This window comes from Calliphora vicina, chromosome 5 (genome assembly GCF_958450345.1).
Source record: "Calliphora vicina chromosome 5, idCalVici1.1, whole genome shotgun sequence".
Lineage (NCBI taxonomy): Eukaryota > Metazoa > Arthropoda > Insecta > Diptera > Calliphoridae > Calliphora > Calliphora vicina.
Window position 1 is genome coordinate 58,357,251 of NC_088784.1, and position 26,663 is coordinate 58,383,913.

Genomic DNA, 26,663 nt, shown 5'->3' on the forward strand with positions numbered 1-26,663 from the left:
AACTCATTAATTTTTCAATCGATCTTTATTTACTTACATGTTTTGAAAAGCGTGAAGGAGTGAAATTTGTTGAAAGTTGTGCGTTTTTTTAATCTTAAGCCATTTGCCAACTAATTTCTAAAAGGTCTGTTTTATTTAAAAGGCAAAACATGTACATATTTTTTAAATAAAAGAAACAATTTTAAAATCAATTTAAAAAAAAAACAAAGTTTCTGACAATCAGTGGGGCCTCTAACAAAGGTGTCATCAGTTTTTGGTTAACAGCTAATTCAGACTTTGTGATACGGCTTAACTTTATATGCCAATAATATAGCTAAGAGTCCGCCAAATAAATTTTGTTAAAATTTTTTTTCCAAAAAATGGCTTTTTCGTGCACTTTTGTTGAAAAAATATTGGAAGAACAATTTTTTTTTATTTTTTTAAAATAACTTCCAGGGTCTCCTAATTTTTCACTAACAATATTTAGCAAAGTTGTAGCTACGGTAAAGTTAAACAACTCTTGAGAACATATCAATGCATTCTGAACGTGTCTAGTCACTCTAAATAGCACATAAAGATCACTTTGTATCTTAACAGTTTTCGTTTTTACTATTTTTTGACGCTAAAACAAAGATTTTTTGTTAAAATAGTATGATCAAGTCCACAGTTCTATGTTGTGCTGTAGTATTTACTCAGTTGAGGTGTTCGGAATGGGGATCAGTGAGTGGACCCTCAATGTCACACATTTAAAAAAAAAATCGCCAAAAAGGTTTTGAGAAGGTCTACAAAAATATGGTTTTATCTGTAGGTTATCTCTTTTAGTTCAAGAGATATTTAGGTTTAATTTTTTTGTTCGATCTTTTTGTATTTTATATATGATGGGCCTACGAAAGGTCAAAATTTGTTTTTTATATATGACGTATATTTGCGATAAAATTCTAAAGAAAATAAAACAAACCTATATAAAAAGTTACACGCATCCAAAGTTGAAGCATATTTTTATATACATATTTCAACTTTGTATGCGTGTGTTTTTTAAGTTTTTTCCCAAAAAAGTCCCAATATTTTTTTCTTTTATAAAAAATTCTAAAAACACAAAGCACCGATCCTCAAAAACTCGTCATATTTGTATAGCCCTATATGTTGTTTATATACAGTAGCCCAATAAAGTCTACATACAAGAATTCATATTAAATTTCTTTCGTTGATTGCTGTATTTGTAAGTTAAAAGTAGTGAATTATATTTGGTAAAAAAATAAATTCACACTAAAAAAAATTAAAACAACATCACTTAAGTCGGGTTTAGCAACATTTCCTATCACTTCCAAAATTTCACCGTTATTAAATTTTTTGATTCTGAGTCAAATAACGAAATTTTTTTTTGGCTTTAATGTTCAAAATATTATGAAACCGAGAATAAATTTTTCGTTATTTTACTCAGAATCAATAACTCTAATAACGGCGAACTTTTGGGCGTTATTTGAATTTTTTGCTAAAATCGACATAAGATATTTATTATTATACATCTCATAAAAAAACTGCTTTAAATTAAAGTAACATAATAATTTTTCCTGTATGTAGACTTTCTTGGCCTACTGTACATACAAAACGTTTTTACTATCATACTGTAAATAACGTCAAAGTGGGCTATTTTCTAAAAAAAAACTCAGTTTTTGGAACACATTTTCCCCGCTTTAGGAATTTCAATGTTTGAAACAAAGAATGGCAACATTAGTGATGCCATTGACTTAAGAACATTTAGATCTATATTACTTCCAAATTTTATTGTGATATCTGTAACTGTTCAAATTTTACATTAATTCAAAGTTTTTATTTTTCTTGATGGAAAATCACCATTTTATAATATTGTTAGTTTTTAAGGTAAAATACGTCCGAAAAAACACAAAATTAATTCACTTCACTAAAATGTCAATCTACAAGTCATAAGGTTTCCACCGATATCAAAAACTTATATAAAAAGCTTATATTTACTCTTCAGAAGCAATTATTTTAATGTTTTTTCATATCTTGCGTGATCAAGATTGGATAAAGTGATGCGCCCGGATCATACCGATAATGATTTGCCCATTCTTCGTTATTTCAGCACAATAGAGAATTATACACTCGAACATACATGTTTAACAAACAATTTTTGTTTTAAGCCTAGTACTCTGTTCATATTTGCAAAAAATTATGGTTTTTTCATGCGAAAAATTTTACATGCTGTTTGACAGCTAGCTGTTGGTTTTAATTTCGTGCGAAAGAAGTGCTGCGTATGTTATTTCGTGTGGAAAAATAAGGTTGCCAGATTTATTTCACATGTTTTCCACAATAAAAACAGAGTACTGCTTTTGCGAAATTATTTCGCATATATTTCATTCCAAATATTTTATATGTAGTTTGACAGCATTTCGCACGAAATTTTGAACAGAGTACCTAGCTTTAGAGTCAAAAAATAGTAAAAAACTCAAATTTTAAGCTACAAAGTGATTTTTGATATCTTTTTAGAATGCTCACAAGATTTATTCAGATTTACCGTAGCTACAACTTCGCAAAATATTGTTATTGAAAAATTAGGAGTCCCTGGAAGTTATTCTAAAAAAAGTAAAAAAAAAGTGCACGAAAAAGCTATTTTTTGGAAAAAAAATTTAACAAAATTTATTTGGCGGACTCTTAGCTATATTATTGCCATATACAGTTAAGCCGTATCATAAAGTCAGAATTAGCTGTTAACCAAAAACTGATGACACCTTTTTTAGAGGCCCCACTGATTTTCAGAAACTTTCGGGGCCCATAAAAAAAAATCGGTCACCACAATGGACAAACTGAGTATAGGGTTTTACTACCCTTTTGTAGTAGAGTCGAACCTATACTTTCATGAACTTGTGTTTTTCCAAAAGTCTTCGTTTGTTACATAGTGTAATTTTTTCACTATGTTTGCTAATAAAATAAAGTACTAAACGAAGTGATCGAGAATAACTATAAGTATTTCCGAACTCCGACTTCAGTACAACAGAATTGCTATATGAGACCCCTGTATATTTCTGATGTAGCATAGAGTTATTTAAAGTGGACACTCTCTATAGCGGACACCTCCCTTTAATGTACAAAAACTATGAATCTTAACACCAAAAATAATTTTAATGTGAAAGAACCTTCCATAGGTGGACACTCCCTTATATGACATGAACAAACATTTTGCATATATTTTGGTTAAAAACCCTTAATTATGTGGACATCTTCATACATAATATCACAAATAACTTTTTGAATGTTTTTGTTTAATTTCGTAAATCTGACATGTTTTTCTGCAGAGTGTGCCGGATTCACGAAATTTACTTCTTGTTGTCAATTAAATTTATTGGTTTTTGTGTCAAAAAATGGTTTCAAAACGAAAGTTTTTAACATTAAATGAAAAAGTGAAAATTATTGAATCCTCAAAGAATGATAAATGTTCGGCTCGGAAACTAGCAGAAAGGTTTGTAATTATGAAATTGTATGTATTTAAGTGTAGATGTATATTATCTTCTTTAACCCTTTGTCGACCGACGGTAATTATAAGTACCATAACAATAATAAGCTTACAAAATGAAAACAAAACATATGTTGACACTTTTTTCCCAAAAGTACTTTGAAGTACACTATCATCTTTGGAATAATATATTTTTTTTGCCTATTGGCAAACTTGCTTACCCAGAATAACGGTGAATTATTTCATGTTCTCATGGTGTTGTTTATTTATGTTGTAATGACATCAAATACCTTTCCGTAAAATACCATAAAATAGACTTGTAATAGAAAATGTTATAAAAGTTAAAAAACTAATCAATATATTAATAAAATTTAAACCAAAATCTATTAATTTTTTTTTATTTTTTGGCTGATGCTGACCCAACGGTATCAGGTCCCTTTCGGATCCTTGCAGGTCCTCCACAAAGATAAAATTTTGTAAATAACTTACTGAAGTCCTTATTTTCAATATTTCATAAAAAAATTCAAACTTTTTCAACGATTTAAAGCCTTGGTGCACAAGGGGTTAAAATATTAAATATCGTAAAATCTCAAGTAGCCAACATATTGGAAAACAAAAAAAAATACTATTGAAGTGGCAGTCTGGCACTGTGCCTCGAATGGTTTTCTAAAATTCGATCACAAAACATTTCGGTGTCTGTTCAAGAAAATGCCAAACAAATCGCGACAAAATTGGGAATGACAACATTTGTTGCATCACGACTGGCTGCCCAATATAGACAGTTTTCACTGTATATTTATAATCTTGCAGACAGTTGACTTATAGAGACTTTTAGCATCTTATTTTGAATATCAATGACGAAGGCCTATGCCAACTTTCTTTAAACTATTTTCCTGTCCGGGCTTAGACTATTATACCATTCAAGGAGATTATGTTGAATTTGATGGTGATTTGACAACTATGGAGCGCTGATAGTATCATCTATTTTAAGTTAGTTTTTACTTTTATCTGAATTTTTACAACAAATAGTCGAAAACGAAAAGGAAAGTGTTTTATTTTTCAGTATAAAATTCGTCAAATAAAATTTAATTTGATTTTTTTTACACACCCCTATCGGCAATAACATGTGAAATTTTGTTCCCATGAAATATCCATTTCCCTCGAAGGGAAAATTGCTATCGGGAATATCATGATGAACTTTACCTTCACAATAGTTGATTTTGTTCGTAACAGCTGTTTATTGTTTACAAAATTCCATCTAAAAATTTCACAACAAGGGGAATTTTTTTCACGTGAACAAAGTTGATGAACGAAAAAAGGAAAAGGGAAAATATTTCATGTGAAATGTTGATTCGCGATAGGGGTGACTGTCTTAGTGACCAAACTGTTTGAAAGCTTGGCTTAACGCAAATATTTCGTGCCACATTTTTGCAAACCTTACCACACTTGGTGGCTTAACAATAATAATTTGTCGACCTTTCGACATTAACTATTTATATTTGCCATAGTAATTGTATGTTTTAACAACAAATATTAGAACAAAGTTAGATTCTATAGAAATTAATACAGTTATTTACCAAATATAAACAATAGATAAATTAAAACGCAATATGTTTAACCAATTGCGTTTTTAATGGTTTTTGGGACAAGGTTCCTTCCTACAAAAGCTTTTTAACTTGTCATATAAGTTTACTATGACGATTGTAATTCTTGAAGAATAATATTAAACACTTTCATAGATTTGTCAATCGGATGGGACCAAATCCAATCCAAATCCAAAAACAATGAGAGCTTAATCTAAAAAACTGCGAAAATCCGTTTACAATAAAATTACTTAACATATTACGAAAATGTTTATTATTAAATTAAATGCTGCTTGGAATTTAATTATAAATTAATTTGTTGTAATAAAAGTTTCCAATGTGTTATTTTCATTACAATCCATTGATTTGTAGATAAGATAATAATTATTGTACTAGTTAATCCCTCTTAACAAGTGATTTTCAAATATCTATTAATTACTGTAGTGTATTATTTTAGTCAGCTAAAACCAATAATAATTATCTTCTTTTGTGGGTATTCAAAAAGTGGAACAGAATTTCATCATTCTATTAGGTTTAATTTGCAGACGCTAGACACACCTCCCTCAACGAAAAGTGTGCCTTATCTCTAACTCAAAATCACACAGTGCAAATTATTTTTATCAATACAAAATGAACACGTCTAATAACAAATATTTATATAATGTGTGCCTACTAATCTAATATTTAGTAGGTATTTTATTTCAAATTATAATTATAAGTAATACTCGTACTTGTACTTATAAATAAATATAGACCAACTGTGATTCATACAATTTATAATGTTTTAAATTAATATTTCTATACAATTAACAACATCTGTCATATGGGAATTTTAAAAATTTTCTAAGTGTGATTTTGTTCCAGATAACTTACGGACGTATTTAATTCAGCTATTACAAATTAATCAGATATCAATTATGATTACATACATTAGGTTAGGTTAAGAAAACCGATTTGGGTATACATATAACTAACCCGAATATACTACGTCTCATTATGTGATCTTGAGAGATTTATCCAAGTTTTATAAAGTTTAAAAACACAGTTTCCTCTATGTAACACCTTAGGGTTTTCCCGTCGGAACTAGGGTTCCTAATTTCAAGGGAGGAAATTAAAAAATCGTTTCATTCCCGGGAAGGTTTTAACCGAATAAATTGACTTATAATTGTATCAAGGGTTTAAAAGAAGTATAAAATAACTATATTTGGTTGTACAATGTTGGTCCAGCCTTTATAAGGTTTTCTAATTTAATAGTGGCATTTTATCGGTATTGTCACAGTAGTTTTAATCAATATAAAATCAATAAATTTTTTGTTTAATTAAAAAACTTAAAAATTTCGACTATGTTAAATCTGTAAAACATGCGTAATTAGAGACATTTTTCATATCTGATAGTAGATAACCAAATTTGAACCACTATTATTGTAATTATTTTCTCTAAATATGAATAATATTCATTGAATATCATTGAAGTTGTAATGTTAGGCATCTTAATAATTCCTTCAAGAGCATAAACTTTAAATTAGATTCATTCTTAATAACCAAATTTTTCATGTGGCTTGAGTTGTGTGAAAAACATTCGGTTATTTCATCCGTAATACTTCTTTGCCAACTGACTATCTGTTGGTAGAACCGAAAAAATCTATGGATATAATAGAATGATTCAATTAGCAAAAAATTTTACCATGGAAACGAATCTGAAAATTGTAACTTTTAGAAGAAAACTTATGAAGAAATTCCTGTAAATTCTCGACAAACATTTCCCGAAAATTAACAAAAAAATATTCCCGGGAATTCCCGGAACATTTTTCCCGCATAGGAACCCTTAATATGTTAAGGTTATAAATATTTGTCTACTAAACTGACATGAGTAATATCCTAAAGTTTCGAGCAAGGTCCGACTTGAATTCAATATGACCAGTAAGGAACCATATTAATATAATAGGGGTAAATAATTGCCTGCTTAGATTCAGAGTGTCTTCGTATGGATTTCGTCATTTTATTTTAGTCGTATCTCTAACAACAGATTCATGCAATCCAATATGATTGTTATGTGTTTATTTCACGAGTTATTTATAACACGGAATGGCTTAGAATTGTTTAGGTTGGAAAGCTCGTCAGCCTTTTCGTTGCATACGTTTCCATTGTGGCTGGGGACCCAAATGATCTGTAGGCTTGCATTTGTGTGAAGGCAATTACACATTTCCTTCTTACAATCTTGTTCTTTTCTAGATGTTTCAATTTCATCAGTAAGTCCTATGAAAGCATCTTGACTATCAGTTAAAATTATGATATTATTACTGGTACCATAGAGAATTATACGTAGAGGCGAGACACTTAGTTTGGTTGAACAAAAAATACTAACATGTATTTTGTTGTTGCAAGACTTAGGGTTTTGACAAATAGTAATAAATTATTCCATTGATCCATTCCATTATGGACCGATCGCCATGCAATTACGTGATTTCTTTCTACATGAAACTCATTTATATTATATGGGAGCTTTGGTCAATTATGATTCGATCCACACATTTTTTTTTTGGGATGAACAGACATCGTTAAATCGACTAAGAAAATGATTCTGAGCTGATCGGTATACTTTATGTTGGGAGACTAATTTGGCATTTGACAAAAAAATGTATTGAGACCTATGTCTATGACCTAAATTACTTTTTGCAAATAGTAAAAATAAAAAAAAATTTGCTTGGATTTCGTTCGTTTACATTTGTGTTTTAGAGAATATTTTTTTTTCTATTATAATACTGTTGTAATACTGTAATAGAATAAAGCTCATATGTATATTACAGATCAAATGCTATTGATTTCGATTTTTATACGCAGCAATTATTTACAATAACATCATGGTCACATGATGATACCTCATAACTAAAATGGTTCCCCCAAGATGTTTGTCATCATTATCTCATTTGGTGTCAACACAACCTTCGATATATTGAACTGAGAGATTGTGATGATATTCATACCGAAACATTAACAAAATACATACTGCGCAAAAATGCTTTATGGGTGAAGGGTATACCAGTTCATATTTAGAACTTTTAAATATAAATTAGACATTGTCAATCCAACAATCCAGAAGCTAGCAACATTGTTAAATCAAAAATAATGAACCGCGGTTCAATGGCCTATCCTCAAAATATCAAAAAGAATTGGCACTCAGTACAAAAAAGTATATGTTAAAAGTACTGGAAATGCAGCAAGCATAAAATTTGCAATTTATAAATAAGGAAGTAGATCAATACTGCTGCTTGCTATTCATCCTAAAATGAAATTACCGAATTTATTTGGCATGATATTTATGTCAATATTTAAATTAATCGTATATCTAACAATCATCCAACGATCATACGATACAAAAACAAATAATCGTACGAGTACTTCTAAAAATACATAAATAAATAAAACTACTCGAAAAAAGGTCTTTACTCCAAATCACGTGACCATGAATCTCTGTTTTAGTATTATTTTATTGGACACTTACCACACAATTCAGAAATTAAATACATACACTTCAATATGGAAAATAATGTAAATATCTCCAAGTGACATACAAAATCAAGCAAACAAACACTAAATACATGCATTATTATCGCAAAAATGACAAAATAAAACAATAAAAAGAAGAAACTTATTAAAATATTCCAGCCTTTCAAGTTGATTGACATTTTGTCACAGGTTTTTATCATAAAATACGATGCGTAGTAATCGGTTCAAAGAGATTTCGCCAAAAAAAACGAAAAAAGAAACATACAAATATTTATATTTTATCTAAATTGTATGATGAAAATAATTTGTATAATTTGATTAGAATTACATCGCGGAAACATAGATAGATTTTTAAGATCCAATTATAAATAAATTCATTTGTTACCAAGTCTCTTGATTATTTTATGATAATGGGTTAATTATAATGTGTTAATGGTTTAATAATTGTAAATTTTATATTTCAACCATTTTACATACGCATATTACTTGAATAACATTACATATCATTTTTAATCAGATTAGTAGCCCGAAAATGCAGATTTAAGGATATACAAACAACGATCTCTAAATACTAGAAATGTCACAAATAATCTTATATTGAAAGTTATAGCAAAAGAACTTCTGAGAATAAGTGATATTTTTATACCCATTTTAAGTTGAAATTGAAAAAAATCCAAATTTAAATTGAACAAGTCAGAGAGCTATATTCGGCTGTGCCGAATCTTATATACCCTTCACCAAATTATACTTCGAAATAAAAATTTTAAATATTTTTAGGTAAACAAAATTTTTTTTCCAAAGTTGTTTTTTAATTTTTTGTAAAAAAATTTTTTTCGAATTGTTTTTTTAAACTTTTTAAATTTCAATTTTTTTTTTTTGTTTTTTAAATTTTTTTTTTTAATATTTAGCGAAAAAAAACTTTTGGTGAAAAAAAATTCGAGTTAAAAAATATTTTTTCTGATTTTGACCCATTGTAGGTCCAACTTACTATGGTCTTATATACGCCATTGCAAAGATCTTTGAAATATCTATCATTAGATATCCATATTACCTATATTAATGATTTAGTAATCCAGATATAGGTCAAAAATCGAGGTTGTCCTGGTTTTTTCCTTATATCTCAGACATTTGTAAACCAATTTCCTCGATTTTAAATAGCAACCGAGCCGGAAGAATTCCGGAGATATTGATGTATGAATCGTGTATGTATGTTATTTGGGGACTTCGGAAAGTTGATTTCGGACATAGCTTAATCGACTCCGCTATATATAACGATCCAGAATATATATACTTTATGGGGTCGCAAATGAAAAATGTAGAAATTACAAACGGAATGACAAATTTATATATACCCTTGCCACTCATGGTTAAGGGTATACAAATATAGCTTTTCTTCAATTATTAAGGAATTGGTGTTTGAAATTGAATTTTTTGTAACAAAATGGCTATTAATTCATAGAGCCGTAGTTTTAAAATATTATATTTTTTATTGATAAGTTATTATAAGAATATAAAAACACAGCATTTTAGAAAAAAAGTTTTTTTTATTTTAACCCGTTAAGCGCAATATTGTTTTATGGAAAAAAATACCTTAGTTCACAATTTATGCTGTAACTTTGGAATGGAAAGCGATAAATTAATGAATTAAATTGGAAATTAAAGCATACTAATAATGTTCTATTAAAATAATTAAATAATACATTTATTATTTCTATTTATATTATTATAAATTTAATTTAAAATAAAATTTTTGTTTTACACAAAATTTTATAGATGTAAAAATTTTTTCAAAAAAGTCACAAAAGAGAATATTATAATTTTGTAGCAATGAATAATAATAAATACATAAAAACACAGCATTTTAGAAAAAAGACTTTAGTTCACAATTTATGCTGTAACTTTGGAAAAAAAATCAAATAATAAATTTATTATATGTATTTAAATTAGTATAAATTTAATTTAAAATCTAATTTTTGTTTTTCTCAAAATTTTATAAAAGTACAAAAAAGTCACTATAACTTACATAAGTAAAAACCTCAATAAACCTGCACTATTTTTTTGTGGATATATAAGCTGAAATAAAGTAAGTTAGGGACTTAATGGTGTTTTTTGCTCTTTTTTAAAAGAGGGTTAACATGTTCTACAAAATGTTCTCCGTAACATTTTACATAAATTTGCTGAACACATTTAATACCTAAAATGTAAGGATCACATGGTTTCTTATGAAGATTAACAATAAGAATGTGCCAGAGTTGGGAAATTTTAACCCCAAATCAAATGAAATTCAGATGTACTTTCAAAACGCCGATACCCATTTCTTATTTTTTTTTGTCATCTCTATCAAAATTTATTGGTCTGACCTTGTATTTTTTTTGGTGTTGTACAGTGTTATTTTTGTAGACATTTTCTTTTGATATTTCATTAGTTCTGCCATGAGAAAAACCAATTGAAATTGAGAAATCGAAATTAATATTCAGAAAATAAAGCATATACTAACTGAAACAAGTAAGAGTGCTATATTCGGCTGTGCCGAATCTTATATACCCTTCACCAAATTATACTTCAAAATTTTAAATATTTTTAGGTAAATTTTATTTTTTTCGAGTTGTTTTTTTAATTTTTTGGAAAAAAATTTTTTTGATTGTTTTTTAAATTTGAATTTTTTTTTTAAATTTTAAATTTTTTTTTTTTTTAATTTTAAATTTTTTTTTTTGTTTTTTGAATTTTTTTTTTGTGAAAAAAAAAATTCGGGTTTAAATTTTTTTTCCGATTTTGACCCATTGTAGGTCCAACTTACTATGGTCTTATATACGTCGTTGCAAATGTATTTGAAATATCTATCATTAGATATCCATATTGTCTATATTAATGTCTTAGTAATCCAGATATAGGTCAACAGTTAACAGTTATCTCGTCCCTATAAAACGCATCTAATGTTGAAACAGGTAAAAATGGCCATGTTTTTTACGTTGTTTTGTGGAGCTCCTGTTGACATTATAATTTTGGACAGTTTTTATTTTCAAATACCAAAATTCCTAAAAGGGGAAAATGTGTTCAAAAAACTGAGTTTTTTTTAAGTGCCTGCTGTGACATTATTTACAATGCGATAGTAAAATAACTTTGTTCGTATTTAAATAAGATATAGGGCTATACTAGCATGGAGCTTTTTCTAGGATCGGCGTTTTGCTTTTTTGTAATTTTTTACTCAAACCTATCAAGCTGTATTCTAAAGGATTTTCAAAAAGACGTCTGTTTTTAATGTTTTTGTATTTAACAATAACAATATTTCACTATGTAATAGGTTGCACTTAGGATTAAATTTACCAGGTTGATAGACGCTACGTGATAAAGTTTGAAATTTAATAAAAATGAACTCTTATTCTTTTCCTCTAGTTTTTCTTTTAAATTAAGTTTGTCACATAAAATATGATTTAAATTAAGAGTTTTAAAATTTTGCTACCAGAAACACAGATTTTATGAGAGTAAATTATGTTTTGCCATCACGAACGTGACATGATAATGTCAATGAAAGCAAATCAAAATTGTTATTTTTATTTCACTTCAATTGATAATAAAAACTAGTATTAAATGAAGTGATCAAGAAAACCTAGTATTGTTTCCGAACACTATGAACCCATGCTTAATTTTGGTGTAGCATAGTGTTATTGTTATAGCAAATATTCTGTGGTAAGAGGAACTGAAAATGTTATTAAAAATACATGTCTATAACATGATTTCAACTTTACAGTCCGTTTGATTATCATGAAGACAAGTATAAGCTATGGACTCTTTAATTTAATTTAAGTATTTTTCTATAATAATAGAAAAATCAAATAGAAATTTTTGTAAACATTTAATGTTTCGGTCACGGTTGACTTTTCTGTGGAAAAGTCAACCGTATATGTGTTTTTAATGTTTTCTGTATCTCTATTACACGATAAGCACTAAATATTCGAGTTTCAATAAATAATAAACGGTATAAGTCCTTACTTTGATTATTTTTTTAATTTATTGATTTTTTTTATTTTATAAATTCTCAATTTGACCATAAATTAAAATAGTGTTAAAATAAACGAACTTTCAAAACGAGAATATTCCTATTTAAATTTTTAAATCCACTTCAGCTTTTGTGGTTAATTCTATTTTTTCCACTTCGGTTCCATTTAACACAATTGTTGGTTCTGTTACTTCACCTTGAGCAAGTTTAGCCTTTTGGATGGCTTCTTTAACAATGCGCAGATGTTCATCTCGTGCTCGCATAACTTCAGCAGTATCAACAACTTGTTGCGGCACATAAATTTTGGGAGCTGCGGCAATGAGCTTTTCCAATTCCGATTGTATTTTCTTTTGACCATTAATTTTTTGTTTGGCCTGCATCACTAAATTCAAATGCTCCTCGCGTGCTTTCACAACTTCTGGTGTATCAAAAACCTGTAGTGGTTGTACGTTTACTAAAGTCTGATCTTTAGTGGATTTCAAATGAAATTCAGGCAATTTATTTTTGTTGGTCTTTTCAAGTATTTTTTCAGTTTCTGTGGTGACTTTAAGGTTATCTTTTTCAATCGAAGAAACAGAGGGAATGAGTTTTTCTACGTCAGATTGTATTTCCTTTTTAACATTAATTTCTTGTTTTGTTTCATTAACTAACTTGGAAGGTACTGAATTTGATTTATTTTCTTCGATTTCACTTTCACTACTGAATTTTATAGCAAATCTAGCTTCCTGTTTTTGATTTTTCAGTTCATCCCCAGCTTTAGTGTTGTTTAATTGATCTATAACAGATTTATCTCCATTAAAAGTTTGCAAAATGTTAGGATTAGTATTAGTATCTGGAGCATATTGTTGTTGCAATGCCAATTTTTTTAATTCAGCAATTTTCTTGCTAAGTGTTTCTTCAATATTTACTAAAGTCGTATTAGGTTTATCGATATTAGACTTAATATTCACTTTAATTTGATCTTCATCCCATTGTGGAACTTGTTTCCAAATATTAAAATGCTCTTCCCGTATGCGCTTTATATCTGCCAATTCAGCAATTTTTGAATAGTCTGAGGTTAGAGCTATTTTTTCCAAAGGTAGAAATTTTAACAACATTTCAGCCGATGGTTCCTTGCCCTCTCCTCTTAACAAATCAATTTCTCGTTTTAGAACTTGATATTGTTGTAAGGACCAGGCACGAAAATGTGCCTCTTGAGCCTTAACAACTTCACTGGACTCATCTTGTGCAAATTGTTGTGGCATGGGAACTTCCCTGTTTATATATGATATTTGATGAATTGCATAAACTGGTTCAGCATAGTTATAGCCAACTATACGTTCAATTCCACTATTGTCTAAGTAAATTAAAAATCCTTGCGCAGCCGCAGTTTTATCTGGAAATTTACTACCAGTAGGATCATAAGCCAACAATGTACGAAGAGGATAGCCAATGGTCAAAGTTTGAACACTACCAATGGCCAATATGCTGAACAAATATAAAAACATATTTTTGTTTTATAATGTAAATTTTGAAAACTGTTAACTCCCTTCTTCCTTAAAAAAATTTTAACTTGATGTATATGATAAATGATACAAAACTGTCACAAACTTCTGCTCAGACCACAATATTTATACTCAAGTTCTGTTAAGGAAGTCAGAATCTTGCTGAAACAGAACAGGAATACAGGTATTTTTAAACACATGTATGTACAATGTAGTAATTAGCCTAAATAATTGGACTAAATGATCGACCTTGATCTCTGTGTGTTAAACCAAACTAGTCAACCATTCAACTGCGACTAGCTTGACAGGATATAATGCAATAATATGTGTAATCTTCTTTTAATTGTGAATGCATAATTAACTGTATCTTCATACAGTAATACAGTTGCATAATCGTACGAACGAAACCTAAGACTTTTATAAATTTAATTATCTTTGTTTAACTTAAATTAATGGGTGGAAACAAAAATGTTTTACAAGTCATTGGTCAAATGTCAAATTTTTCAATATTTGGAATTTCTCATGGAAAAATAGCGAAATGTTATATATTTTTGGGCCGATTTTGATGAAACTTAACAAAAATATAACACAAAGCATAGTATTTACAAAAACAGCAAAAAAATTAAAATTAACCCATAATAGCACTTGGGGTTAAAATGACCCCAAACTTCTAAAACCATTAAAAAACAGATAATTTCAATAGTGCTGATGAAAATTTGATTTTTATAGGAAACAAACTTTAAAATATTGTGTTGTGTATTAGAAAATAGTATTACGAAGCCATTTTGAAAAATGTTCACAATTTTGTTCAATATATGTATTTATACCTGAAAAATATTGTATTTATACCTGATTTTTGCTTTAATAACGTAATTAATATTTTATTGAGGATTTCATCAAAATCGGCCCAAAAATATATAAATTTTCGCTATCTTTCCATGAGAAATTCCAAATATTGAAAAATTTGACCTTTAACCTTCTCTATTTAAGGGTTAACGTTTTCCGATTTTAGTAAAACTCATACTGTTTTAATTTTTTTATTCCCTATTATGTTCTCAATATATCACAATGTGATATTTAAAAATTTCTGAAATTTGTTTAACAAAATTTTTAAAAATTTGAAAATGGAGTATTTTTTTTTGGCTATACCTGCGATAGGTTAACGGTATCCTAAGAAGACAAAAACTCATATACAAGTAAATATGGATATATTTTAAGTAAAAATATGCTTTTATTTTAATATTTCTCAAAATATGTTAATTTTGTTCCTACATTTCTTGTTTTAGTGGCCTGAGACACGTTAATGGCCTGGCGATTTTTTAATAACTTTAACATTTTTTAACTAATTTTGGTCTTTTATATCTTATTAGAACGACAATTACGTTCACATTTCGATTCTTTTAAATTAAATGGCAAAAGTAATTATCTAATGGTAATTATCTAATGGCACGGGTTGCAATCATGATAGAAAGAAAAAATTTCATATTTAACTATAGTTTTATAATACACATGTATTTTGCATACACAAAGTTTCATATGGATCAAACGGTATGTTTACATGGGGAAAATGTCCCAATACATGTCACAAAACATATGCAATACATGCCGTGTGACACCCTATTAATAGCAGAGCGATTGAATGAATCTCCCAATTATATCATATTTATAGATACCACAGCAAGTGTGCGAAATAAAATTGTTGGTTATCAAAAGAAAAGTTGTAGTTTTTTTTATGTGGAAACCAACATTTTCTACTTTTTTTAAAAATTTCGCCATTTTTTATATTCTTTACTATGAAGGGAACATAAATTTCCGGAATTTGTTTATAATTTTTCTTCTTAAAATTACAAATTTGTTGTCAATCGAATGATTTCATTGGATCCATAGATTTTTTGATTCTCGCAACAGATAAGTGGTTGACAAAAATGAATAACGGTTGAAATAGACGAATAATTGTGGCCAAAACATAAAACTCCGTCATTTATTAAAACTGAATGAATCATTTGATTATCTACAAATTCGGTTATCACAAATTTGTGCCAAAAATACAATAGGAAAAAATATTTAAAACTGATCTCTCTTTAATCTTTTAATAAACCAATACGAATCCTGTCTCATTCCTACAAATACCACCGTTATAATCCTCTAATAAGCAATGGACAACAAATTATGTAAACTTCTTTTAAAACGCTGGCAAAAGTTCATAAATGGTATTTATTCTAAAATCTTTACTGGTTTTAAAAATTTTCCGGGAATGATTTTTTTTATTATTTCCCGAGAATGAATAAAGTCCCTGAAATATGGAACCCTATTATGAGTGCTGAGGGCACAGAGAATTATACACAGAGACAAGACACACCGATTTGTCAAAGAACAATACAATACCATAAATCCTATGTCTGATACTACAACTTAATACATCGACTAGCAAAAACCTAACTGACAACAGACTTATAGTATTATGAAGAAAATCAAACATTTTGTATAATTTGATTAAATATATTTTACATTTTTTCTTATAACACGAACGCCATTTTGTAATTTTATATGCCAATACTTAAGCATGCTGTTCGCGTAGGCTTAAAGTGGAAAATTTAAACAAATTCTTAAAAATAAAGCTTTTGTTTAAGGGAAATTTAAATGATTCCAAAATTTAAATAATGTAAAATGATATTTTTTATACAGGAGGCTGTATTCAATACTTTCAAATTCGAAATACAGTAAATTGTGAAAAAAAAAATATTGACATATTTTTACGGCCACAGAATTGTTGCATCAAGCTAAATTAAAGCTTTTATTTTACACTTATTTTGATGGTATTCATACATTACGATTCGGGTTTGGGGTACAGGGGGCAAATCACGGCATTCGATATCGAATGCACGTTCGTGTAGAGAAAAATTTCGATGGCTGCAATGTTTTGGATCACGGTAGTCGATCGTAATTTATATTACATACTACTATTTTTTACATTGCTGAAGCATATGACAATAAGAAAAACAAAACAAAAAAGGAAAACAAAATAAATAAATTTGTGATAAATTGTTAAATTGTGAAAAAAAATGCATAAAACTTTTAATAAAAATAGATCTAAATGTTTTTTTGTATTCCTCATCATCGGCCAGTGGCAAATTTCAGAATGTTTTTTACTTTGATTAGCACAAAGTACCATGTTCAAAGTTGTGAAAAACGTAAACAAAATACAAAACAAATTGTAGCCCAAAATTTTACAATTTTAAATAAAATATTTATATTTTTACACTAATTTTGAGAAAATATCAGAAAAATACGTATATTTTTGTTTATTTATTATTTTAATTCATTGTTTTGGATGATTTGTTTACTTTTAACACAAAACGGCAGTGTTTGTTTGTTTTCGATAAGAGATTACCAATCGAGTACAACTTCGAGTAAATACGTTTCGATAACGACTGCCGTGATCCACGTTAACTACATTTCGATGACAAAGTACTCGATTTCGAATGCGGTGATTTGACCCCAGGAATTCCCGGGAAATTTAAATCTTTTTCCGGGAAAAACGAGAAATTTAAAATTAATTGAAAAAAACTTTGTGTGATGAAGAGCTTGTTCAAAATTTAGAGGTTTTAAACCTCATTAAGGATACTGTAGATTAAGCCGAAATGAAACCATTTTACAGATAGGTGATGCTATAATGAACAGCTGTTATCTATAATTTCTACGATTTCTCAAACGATATAGACAGACTTATGTCATTGATAAATAACCTAAAAACTTCACAACATAATTAGCTAAACGCCTATTTGACCACAATGTTCCATCATCTGTTCAAAGCAATAATGATGCTGTTTCCGAAATACAAAACTTTACTGACGTTAAAGCCAGCATCTGTGAAAAACTTAAGAGTTTTCTCGATGGCTGAAAACTTTGCCACTATGACTTACTGAATGCATTAGTTATTTTGAAAACTAATTTTAAAAAGTCTGCTATTAATCATAATGTTATAATGTCCTAATATATTATAATAGTTGTTGTTGTGTTTTAAACAAAAAAAAATTATTTTATGACAAAACAATAAACATAGTTTAAATAGTGTTATTATTTTAGAACTTTTTTGTTTGAAACAACAAAAATTTGTTTAAACTATCATAATATATTAGGATATTATGACAATATGACCAAGTAGTAGACCGTGTGAATACCCCAAATATTAAAAACAATCAATGATTTTATTTAGCTTTAAAGAAAATGGAAAAAAGTACATATGTATAAAAAAAGATATTTGTTCAATATTAACACAGGTCAACAGAAACAAAAGGCTTCACTAACCACTATATAGATTTGATTCATCATGGTTACCAGGCAACAAAATGAGATATGGAAGATAAAAATCGATTTATTCTTTTCGAATTTATTCACAATTAAGTGAATTCGCTTATTTTCAAAAATTTAACTTTTTTGTTTGATATACATAAAATTGCTGAACAAGTTCTGTCGTTTTCGATTTTTTATGAGTTTTTTAAAACACAAAAATTTGCTATTTTCACGTAAAAAATATATTTTTTTGCTTCAATTTTATATTATAACTCCGAAACTACTGAGCCGATTAAAATGCAATGTATTTACAGATTAAAGGCTATGTATATTTGAACTTTTCTAAGTTTACTTCAATAATATCGGTCTAACTCTTTTTGAGTTTTTATAAATTATGTGGAGAAACATCTAACAAAATTCACAATTTTAGATAAAAAAAATCTATCCATAGAATTAAAAAATTTTACCATTTTTGTACTACTGGAACCAGAATACATCAAAGGTGTGTAGTGGTTTAAAAAGCCTACAAAATTTGTTCGATTTTGTTGTCCAGTGTAATCATTGCACTTAATCAGTCATTAGTGTAATGCTATACTCTTACATATGAATTTTACTGAATTTATTATCCCATATTTGAAGTTTAAAATTGTTTATACAACAAAAGCTTAAAAATAAAATTTGAATATTTTTTGTGCAAATAAGCCAGTCGGAGAAAATGAAAAACACTGAGCAATTCCAATAGCGTCATATAAATAATATCTAATTAAAAGCCATTTCGTATAATTTTTGTAGTTTTTTTAAACTATTTTGCATTTATTTTCAGCTTTTTTTTTCTTTTTTAGTGTAATACTTAAATACTAAATGTTAATTTCACATTGTTAAATCTTAACAAAAAAAATTTAAATTTGTTTGAACAAGAAAAAAACTTAAAAGAAGTAAAAAAAAATCAGTAAACTTATGCTTTCTAGTTTATCCATAATCATTAATAGTTCCATGATCTGAGTAATTGCCAAATAAAACTGATTAGTTGCAGTCTTTAACTGATGGATTCTGAAGTCTGGCCAAACGAAGTTGTTCCAAGGCCAATTCATGAGCTCGGAAATGGTCGTTGGTAGCCTTTTCCAAAGCAATTAATGCTACAGCAGTATCAGCTGGTTGAGAACTAGCAGTGTTATGATGGGATTTGTGTTTAGTAGTGTCATCTTTGATGTATTGTTGTTTATTTCCACTGGAATAATGGGAGGACTGTACATAACGAACAACTGGAAGGGCGTTAACGCTTGAGTGTCCTGCACTGTTGGATGTTACGGAATTATGCTGATAAATACTGGAGGGATCCTGTAAGGCAGTGGTTTTGAGGTGGGAAATGTGTTCATTAACTGAATGTTCTAAACGGTTGGCTGGTTCACTCTGAACATTGCTCACTTTGAGAAATGGATTATGTTCATATTGTTGATTTTGTTGTCCTACCACTTCTGAGATTTGTTGACTTCGTGCTTGGCCTATGTTCGTGTTGATGGGTTGTGTGCTGGCTACAATCGCAATTTGTTCATCAGCAGAGTCATTCTGTATTATAACTTCTTGATATTCACCATTTTTGAGTTGTTGCAGTTCTTCTTGTTCTTGTTGCAAACGTTTGAGTTCCAGCAAACGTTCCATTTCTAAACGCTGTTCTTCTTCTAACCTAAGGCGTATTAATTCGGCTTCCATTTGACGTTTTTCCTCGGCTAAACGCTCAGCATCACGTATACGGTCCAAATCTAGCAGTTGCTGTTCTTTTTGCAGACGTTCTGCTTCACGCATGCGTTCTAATTCCAGGAGACGTTCTTCTTCAATTGAATATTCTATTATAGGATTTTGTTGGGACTCTGGATGTGGGAAAATACGACTGCTTTCTTTAGCCTGTTTGTCTTGCTCTGCTTGTGACTTGATGGCGTTAAAAATTCGCAAATGTTCTTCACGAGCACGTTGTACTTCTGGTGTTTCTTCAACAACTAGTGTTTCGGCGGATTGTTGCTGTTCTTGAGAAGGAAAAATTATACGTTTATCATTCTGCTGCCCTAGATAAGCATTTAATTTAGCTTCATTAACCAAACGCAAATGTTCTTCACGTGCTTTAACAACTTCCGGAGTTTCTTGTACAATCTGTGTGGGTTCTGCATGATAAACCAATTGCTGATGTTCATATTGCGTCTTCAAGATGGGGGTTTGAGATTGGTGTTTATACATCAATTCCTGTTGTTCTACAAATTGTGCTCTCAAGTTTGCCTCGTGGACTAAACGTAAATGTTCTTCACGGGCCTTAATAACTTCGGGAGTTTGTACTACCAAAGGTTGCTCTGCTCTGTAATTTGATGCTAGAGAGGAACCTTCTATGCTTTGTGATTGGGCAATTGGTACTTCCTGGCTGATCGAGTCTGGGGATATTTTTGCATTTTGCGAACTTTGTGCTTGTTGTTCTGCAGCCTTAGCTCTTAGGATAGCTTCATTAACGATGCGTAAATGTTCCTCACGTGCCCGCACAACCTCAGGAGTATCGACCACCTGCTGCGGCACATAAATTTGGCCAGATGTTTTTAAATTCTGTGTATCAATTGCTTTGCCAACTAAAGCTTGATTGTTTTGTGCATTCTTTAAAATTGCGGGTGTATCAGCGACTAGTTGCGTTGTTTCCAAATTTGAAATAGACATTTTCGGACTGTTTTTGTGTTGTACTAAAGCTTGCGCACTTTGGATATTTGGATTATTTTGTCTAGGATTATTAATATTTTGTTCATTTGTCAATGGGGAGATCTGTTGTTTCTTAGCTGTTTCGAAAATCCTCTTTTCACCACTTTCATAACCAGCTTGTTCGGCACGTAATTTGGCTTCGTTCCATAAACGGAAGTGTTCTTGCTGGGCACGTTCTAACTCTGCCAAAGCCTTATCGTTGTCTGTTGGCTCAACAACAGTTTTGTCAACATTTCGCGATTGTTGAATGTTGGATTTGGAAGCTTCTTGCACATATTGTTTGTGTTCCAATTCCAATTGTTTTAAATGTGCAATTTGCTCATTGTAAATACGTAGATGTTCTTCACGGGCCTGTTTTTGTTCTGGCGTTTCTTCTATGGCTACTAAAGGTATATTCGGGTTGCCAATATAAGTCTTAATCTCTCCTTTGCTTTGATCATCATTAGCTTGTTGATTCGGGGATTGTGGAACAGATTCCCTGTATAAACCACTTATGCTAGCTTCGACGTCTTGTAGAGTACGTTTCACTTCAGGCAATTCGGCAATGAGTGAAAAATCAGAGGCAAATGCAATTTTTTCCAATGTTTGCAACTTCAACAATCTATCAACAGATGGTTCTTTACCCTCGTTCCTTAAGGCGTCTATGTCACTTTTCAAGTTCTGATATTGTTGCAAAGACGCAGCACGAAGATATGCCTCGCGATTCTTAGCAAAATCGTCCGATTTATTTATGACAAATGTTTCGAGCACGGGTGCAGCGCTTTTCACGTACTTAATCTGACGTACAGCATAAACTGGTTGAGGATTGTTGTAGCCAACTAAACCTTCAGCTCCACTATTATCCAAATAGCGCAAATAACCATGTAAAGCACCACTATTAAGTGGATACTGTTCCTGGGCAGAATTGTAGGCCCATAGTGAACGATATGGATAGCCAATGGCTACTGATTGGACACTTTCAATGGCCAATATACTTAACAAAACTAACCACATATTTATTTCTATACAATTCAATTAAATTTTTAAATCCGACGTGTTTGTTAACTTCTTAACTACTGCTTCTTTCAACCAACTCCCAACCCTAAGTGTATGATGAATGATGCCTCGTAAGAAGTTTACTGGAAACTGTGATCAACTCCTGCACTCACCACTCTATTTATAGTTAATTGAAATTAAGGAAGTCACTCGAATTTAACTGAGACAGAACAGGAATACAATCAAAATAAAATACAGAATCAACTGAAATATTCTAAATGATCGACCTTGATCTCTACACGACCAACCAAACAACGGCATATGTACTCGTCCCTTTAGTGTAACTGAAGCCTGTCAGGATAACCATGTGGGAACGTTAAACTTTAATTTGCTTTTAACAGCAGACATTTAACTGTATCTGTTGACACTGCAACATTATTAAAAATGACAAAAAATTGCAGTCCAACAACTTATATACAAATACATATATACAATCTGTAGACATTGTTCTTGTGAAGCCTTTTTGGAGTGAAGTTGATTGAACGGTTTCTGTGGTTTTTAACTGTTCAACTAGGTTTCATATAGACTGTTTATTGCTTTTAAATTCGTTTTCGATTACAGGAAACTATAACTTGCAGTTACTGCTTACATATGTTCATCTAAAAATAGCTGCATTCTTCTGCACTCTTTATTTTTAAGTGTATGGTACCCTACAGTATCCTTAAGGTACGGTGACTAAATGAAACACTAAACTACCAAATACTTGAATAAGATTATATTGGGTTTGTCATTCCTTTTAAAATACATCGAAATAACGTTAACCCAGAATTGTTTATATTTGATGGGACCTTATAAAACTATAATGATGATTTATGTCCTTCCATCTAGGCCTAGAGATGATAAAATTTTGCACAAGTAATCCCTGTTGACTATATATAAACTTAGAGGCCAAAGAAAGAGCACGGAAATTTAAGTCAAAGAACAATAATGTGATATTTGTACCAAGAGAGGTAAAACCTCCAAACTGCCTGAATCTAAGGCCAGTGGAGAGATATTGGGATCTTATAAAAAGAGAATTGAAGAGCACAAAAAATCTGTCCAAAAGTGCGGTAGATTCTAACGGAGATGGACTACCTTGTCGAACAAAGTGACAGAAAGCTCTATAAAAACCTTAATGGAAGGGTTTCCGGAAAAGTTTCACAAATTCATCATAATTTATTAAAACTAAGAAGACATTTAATCAATATAATTTTGAAATTTTCGAATTTTCTCTCACATGTTAATCCTTTAGCCTAAGGTTTTCAATAATATCAGGAGACTCGCAAACCTTGTCTCTTCTTGAAATTTTTAACGTTTTTAGTGCAATATGTGTATAGTTCGTATAAAATATAATTTATTATTGAAACTGAAATTGATTGAAACCGATTTTAGAAATGTTTATATAAATTTGCCAAGTTTTGAGAGGGCTAAAGAGGGATATTCCCTTATATCGGACAATTTTTACAAATAAATATTCATAAACATATACAAAATATTTATGAACCCGAAGAAATTTGTTTCTATAAGAGAAATATTATGAAGACCTGGGAAAAAACGTAAAAAATATGCTCGATTTTAGATGTTAGATTTTAGGGATCAACTGTGTGGAACTTTTTTATATTTTATTTGAAATTTTATCAGAAATATAACTGATATTTTTAAAAATGTTCCGACACAAGGTCACATCAAAAAAATCAAAGTCCGCCCACTAGCCAACAATCTAACTACGAACCTATGGAAATACAAATCAACTCACTTTCACGAAGAAATTACTGTTTTTGTAAGCATTCCTAAATACATTGCTTCCGAATTGGGAATACTAAGTTGGAGGCAGAACTTAGAATTAATTAATTCAATTTAAGATTAATTCAAAATTAAAAAAAAAATCAAAGGCTTTTCATTATGGAATTAATTTATATCAGAATTCATTCATTCTTTGAATGATTAAATTTTTGTTAATTCAAATCTAATACAAATTGAATTAAAATATTTTTTCTTCATTCAGTTTTATTTTAGTTTTGCTTGTAATCATTTACAAAATGAATTGAAGAAATTTACTTTAGCCTTTTTGTAATAGATTTGAATTTAAGCTAATTTTAATGATTCAATAAGGAATCAATTATATAAAGAATGAATTCAATACAATTGAAGTACAAGGGAGAATCCATATCAAAACGGACAGAAAACTGCTATTTTCGGATTTGACATCCTCGATTTTAATGAAATTTACCACACATATTACGGTTCCGAAGGTCCCTTAAATCAATGACTTTTTCATCGGAAACCCCTTCCATTACAAAAATATCGTGATTTGAAAATTGAAAATTTTTTTAAATTTTCTAAAATTATATACACATAATTGCCCATAACATTGAAACTACTCAAATTCCAACATAATTTCTGAGTCCATTTTAAAGGCAAAGATATTGTCCTTAAAATGGTGTGAATAAAATTGTTTACTTCCAAAAGGTTAAAGGACAATTTTCGGAGTATATATTTCAATGTATATATTTCAATGAAAAAACGTTCTTTTAATAACGTTTTTCTTTATAACTCCTGAACTAATCGAGAGTCCATCGAAATTGTTTTGCAGGAATATAGTAAAGAGTTTAGGTGTCCTCATACCTTGTTCTTTTTTTAACACCGCGATTTTTGATATGTTTTACATTGAAATATATACTCCGAATATTGACCTGTAACCTTTTGGGAGTAAACAATTTTATTCACACCATTTTAAGGACAATAAAGGAATCAAAAATTATGACGGTCGTTGAGTAGTTACAAAGTTATGGGGAATTATGTGTATATAATTTTAGACAATTTGAACAAATTTTTAATTTTGATAATCGCGATATTTTTACAACGAAATGAGTTTGAAAAAGTCACTGATAAGCGAATCATATTGGATATATTATGTATGTGGTTAATTTCATTAAAATCGGAGATTGTAAATCCACTGCTGTCCGCTTTCACATGGATCTTCCCACAATGAGATAAAATTTAGTTTGATTTCGAAAATGGAATTATGAACTAATTCTTTCGAACCTTTGGTTCCATGTCATGTTTTACACATATAGTAGGACATTAACAAGTTCATGCACACTGATACTTAATATATTTTTTTAGATTTATTAAAAAAAAAATTTTCTCTTCTTTCCCCCCAAAAAAACAAAAAAAAAAACACATCAAGGTCATTTGGTATCTGGTAACTCTAAATGTCCATGTAAATAACTGACGATATTTTTATACTCACGTACACAATCATGTCACCTCATTGCATTTAACTCCTCCATGCGAGAAAAACGTGTTTAATAAAAAAACGGACCAAAAATACATTTAGAAGATATAAATGATATAAAGTTATTTTTTTATTTTTAACTGTACCATTTATATTATAAAAGGTACAGTTACAAATAATTTTATAAATCTACATTAGTGTGGCCCTGTTTCTATGAACACAAAAAAAACTTGTCGATGCTGCTAACAATCTTCATATTATATATTTCATGTCCGAGCTTTAGTATCATATGAATAGTCGAAAGGCACATCGAATGGGATGAATTAAATTTCCTAGAAACTGAGCTATTTTCTGATTTTTAATAAAAATTTCGGTTAATACATATGTATTAGAGTGACAGCAAATTTTCAGTTTTTGAAAAAATTTTGCTACTAAATAAATACTTTTGCAATTGAATGCAAAAGAATCGAAATATGTACGTAATTATCGTTGTAATGAGATATAAATGACAAAATTTGATTAAAAAATTTTAAAATTGTTACAAATTCACCAGACCATTTACGTGTTTCAGGCCACTTGAACAAAAAATTTAGGAAAAAAAATTAACATATTTCGAGAAAAATTAAAATAAAAGCTAATTATTATTTAAAATATATCCGTATTTACTTGTGTATGAGTTTTTGTCTTCGTAGGATATCATTAACCTATTCGCAGGTATGGCCAAAAAAAATAATTTTTTTTAACGGCAGTATCAAAACTCCATTTTCAAATTTATAAAAATTTTGTTAAACAAATTTCAGATTTTTTCGATCATTACATTGAGGTTTATTGAGATCAAAATAGGGAATAAAAATATGAAAAAATTATGTCAATACCTCTTACAGTTTTTCCGTACCTGCGATTTAAATTTTGCGTTTTTCAAGAAAAACTAATTTTTTGTCCATAATTAGGGGAATGAGCACAATTTCCTTACTGTTATAAATTTTAAGTAAAATTTATTCATAGTATTATAATCCTGGTAATTTTAAATATGGTCTGAAAGTTTTACTAAAATCGGAAAACGTTAACCTTTAAATCGTGAAGGTCAAAGGTCAAATTTTCCAATATTTGGAATTTCTAATGAAAAGATAGCGAAATGTTATATATTTTAGGGCCGATTTTAATGCAACTTAAGGATAATATGATTAAAAAAATTTACAATAAAAAAATGTTTGCCTGTATCAACCAGATCAGTTGCGAGTAACTGAGGGTTAATATCATTAAATAGTAGAAAAAATTATAAATGTTATGTTGAAAATATATAAAATGTGTAAATATATTTTAGGAAGGCGGCCAAAAGCAATGGCCGGTTATGGATTTTAAAGTT

The 26,663-nt window shown here is 29.5% G+C and overlaps 2 protein-coding genes across 3 annotated transcripts in view; one reads left to right on the forward strand and one right to left on the reverse strand.

Annotated features, from left to right (window-relative positions):
- LOC135960988 (electron transfer flavoprotein beta subunit lysine methyltransferase-like) overlaps positions 1 to 26,663 on the forward strand; it is a 138,894-nt gene that overhangs the window by 86,324 nt on the left and 25,907 nt on the right. The window lies entirely within an intron of this gene.
- Positions 19,310 to 22,098, reverse strand: LOC135959725 (trichohyalin). The gene has a single exon (XM_065510753.1). It carries the CDS (start codon positions 22,036 to 22,038, stop codon positions 19,339 to 19,341), a length of 2,700 nt encoding a protein of 899 aa, XP_065366825.1. The 5' UTR covers positions 22,039 to 22,098; the 3' UTR covers positions 19,310 to 19,338.

Coding starts and splice junctions, on each gene's coding strand:
- LOC135959725 (XM_065510753.1), bottom strand. CDS start 22,038: ATGTGGTTAGTTTTGTTAAGTATATTGGCCATTGAAAGTGTCCAATCA.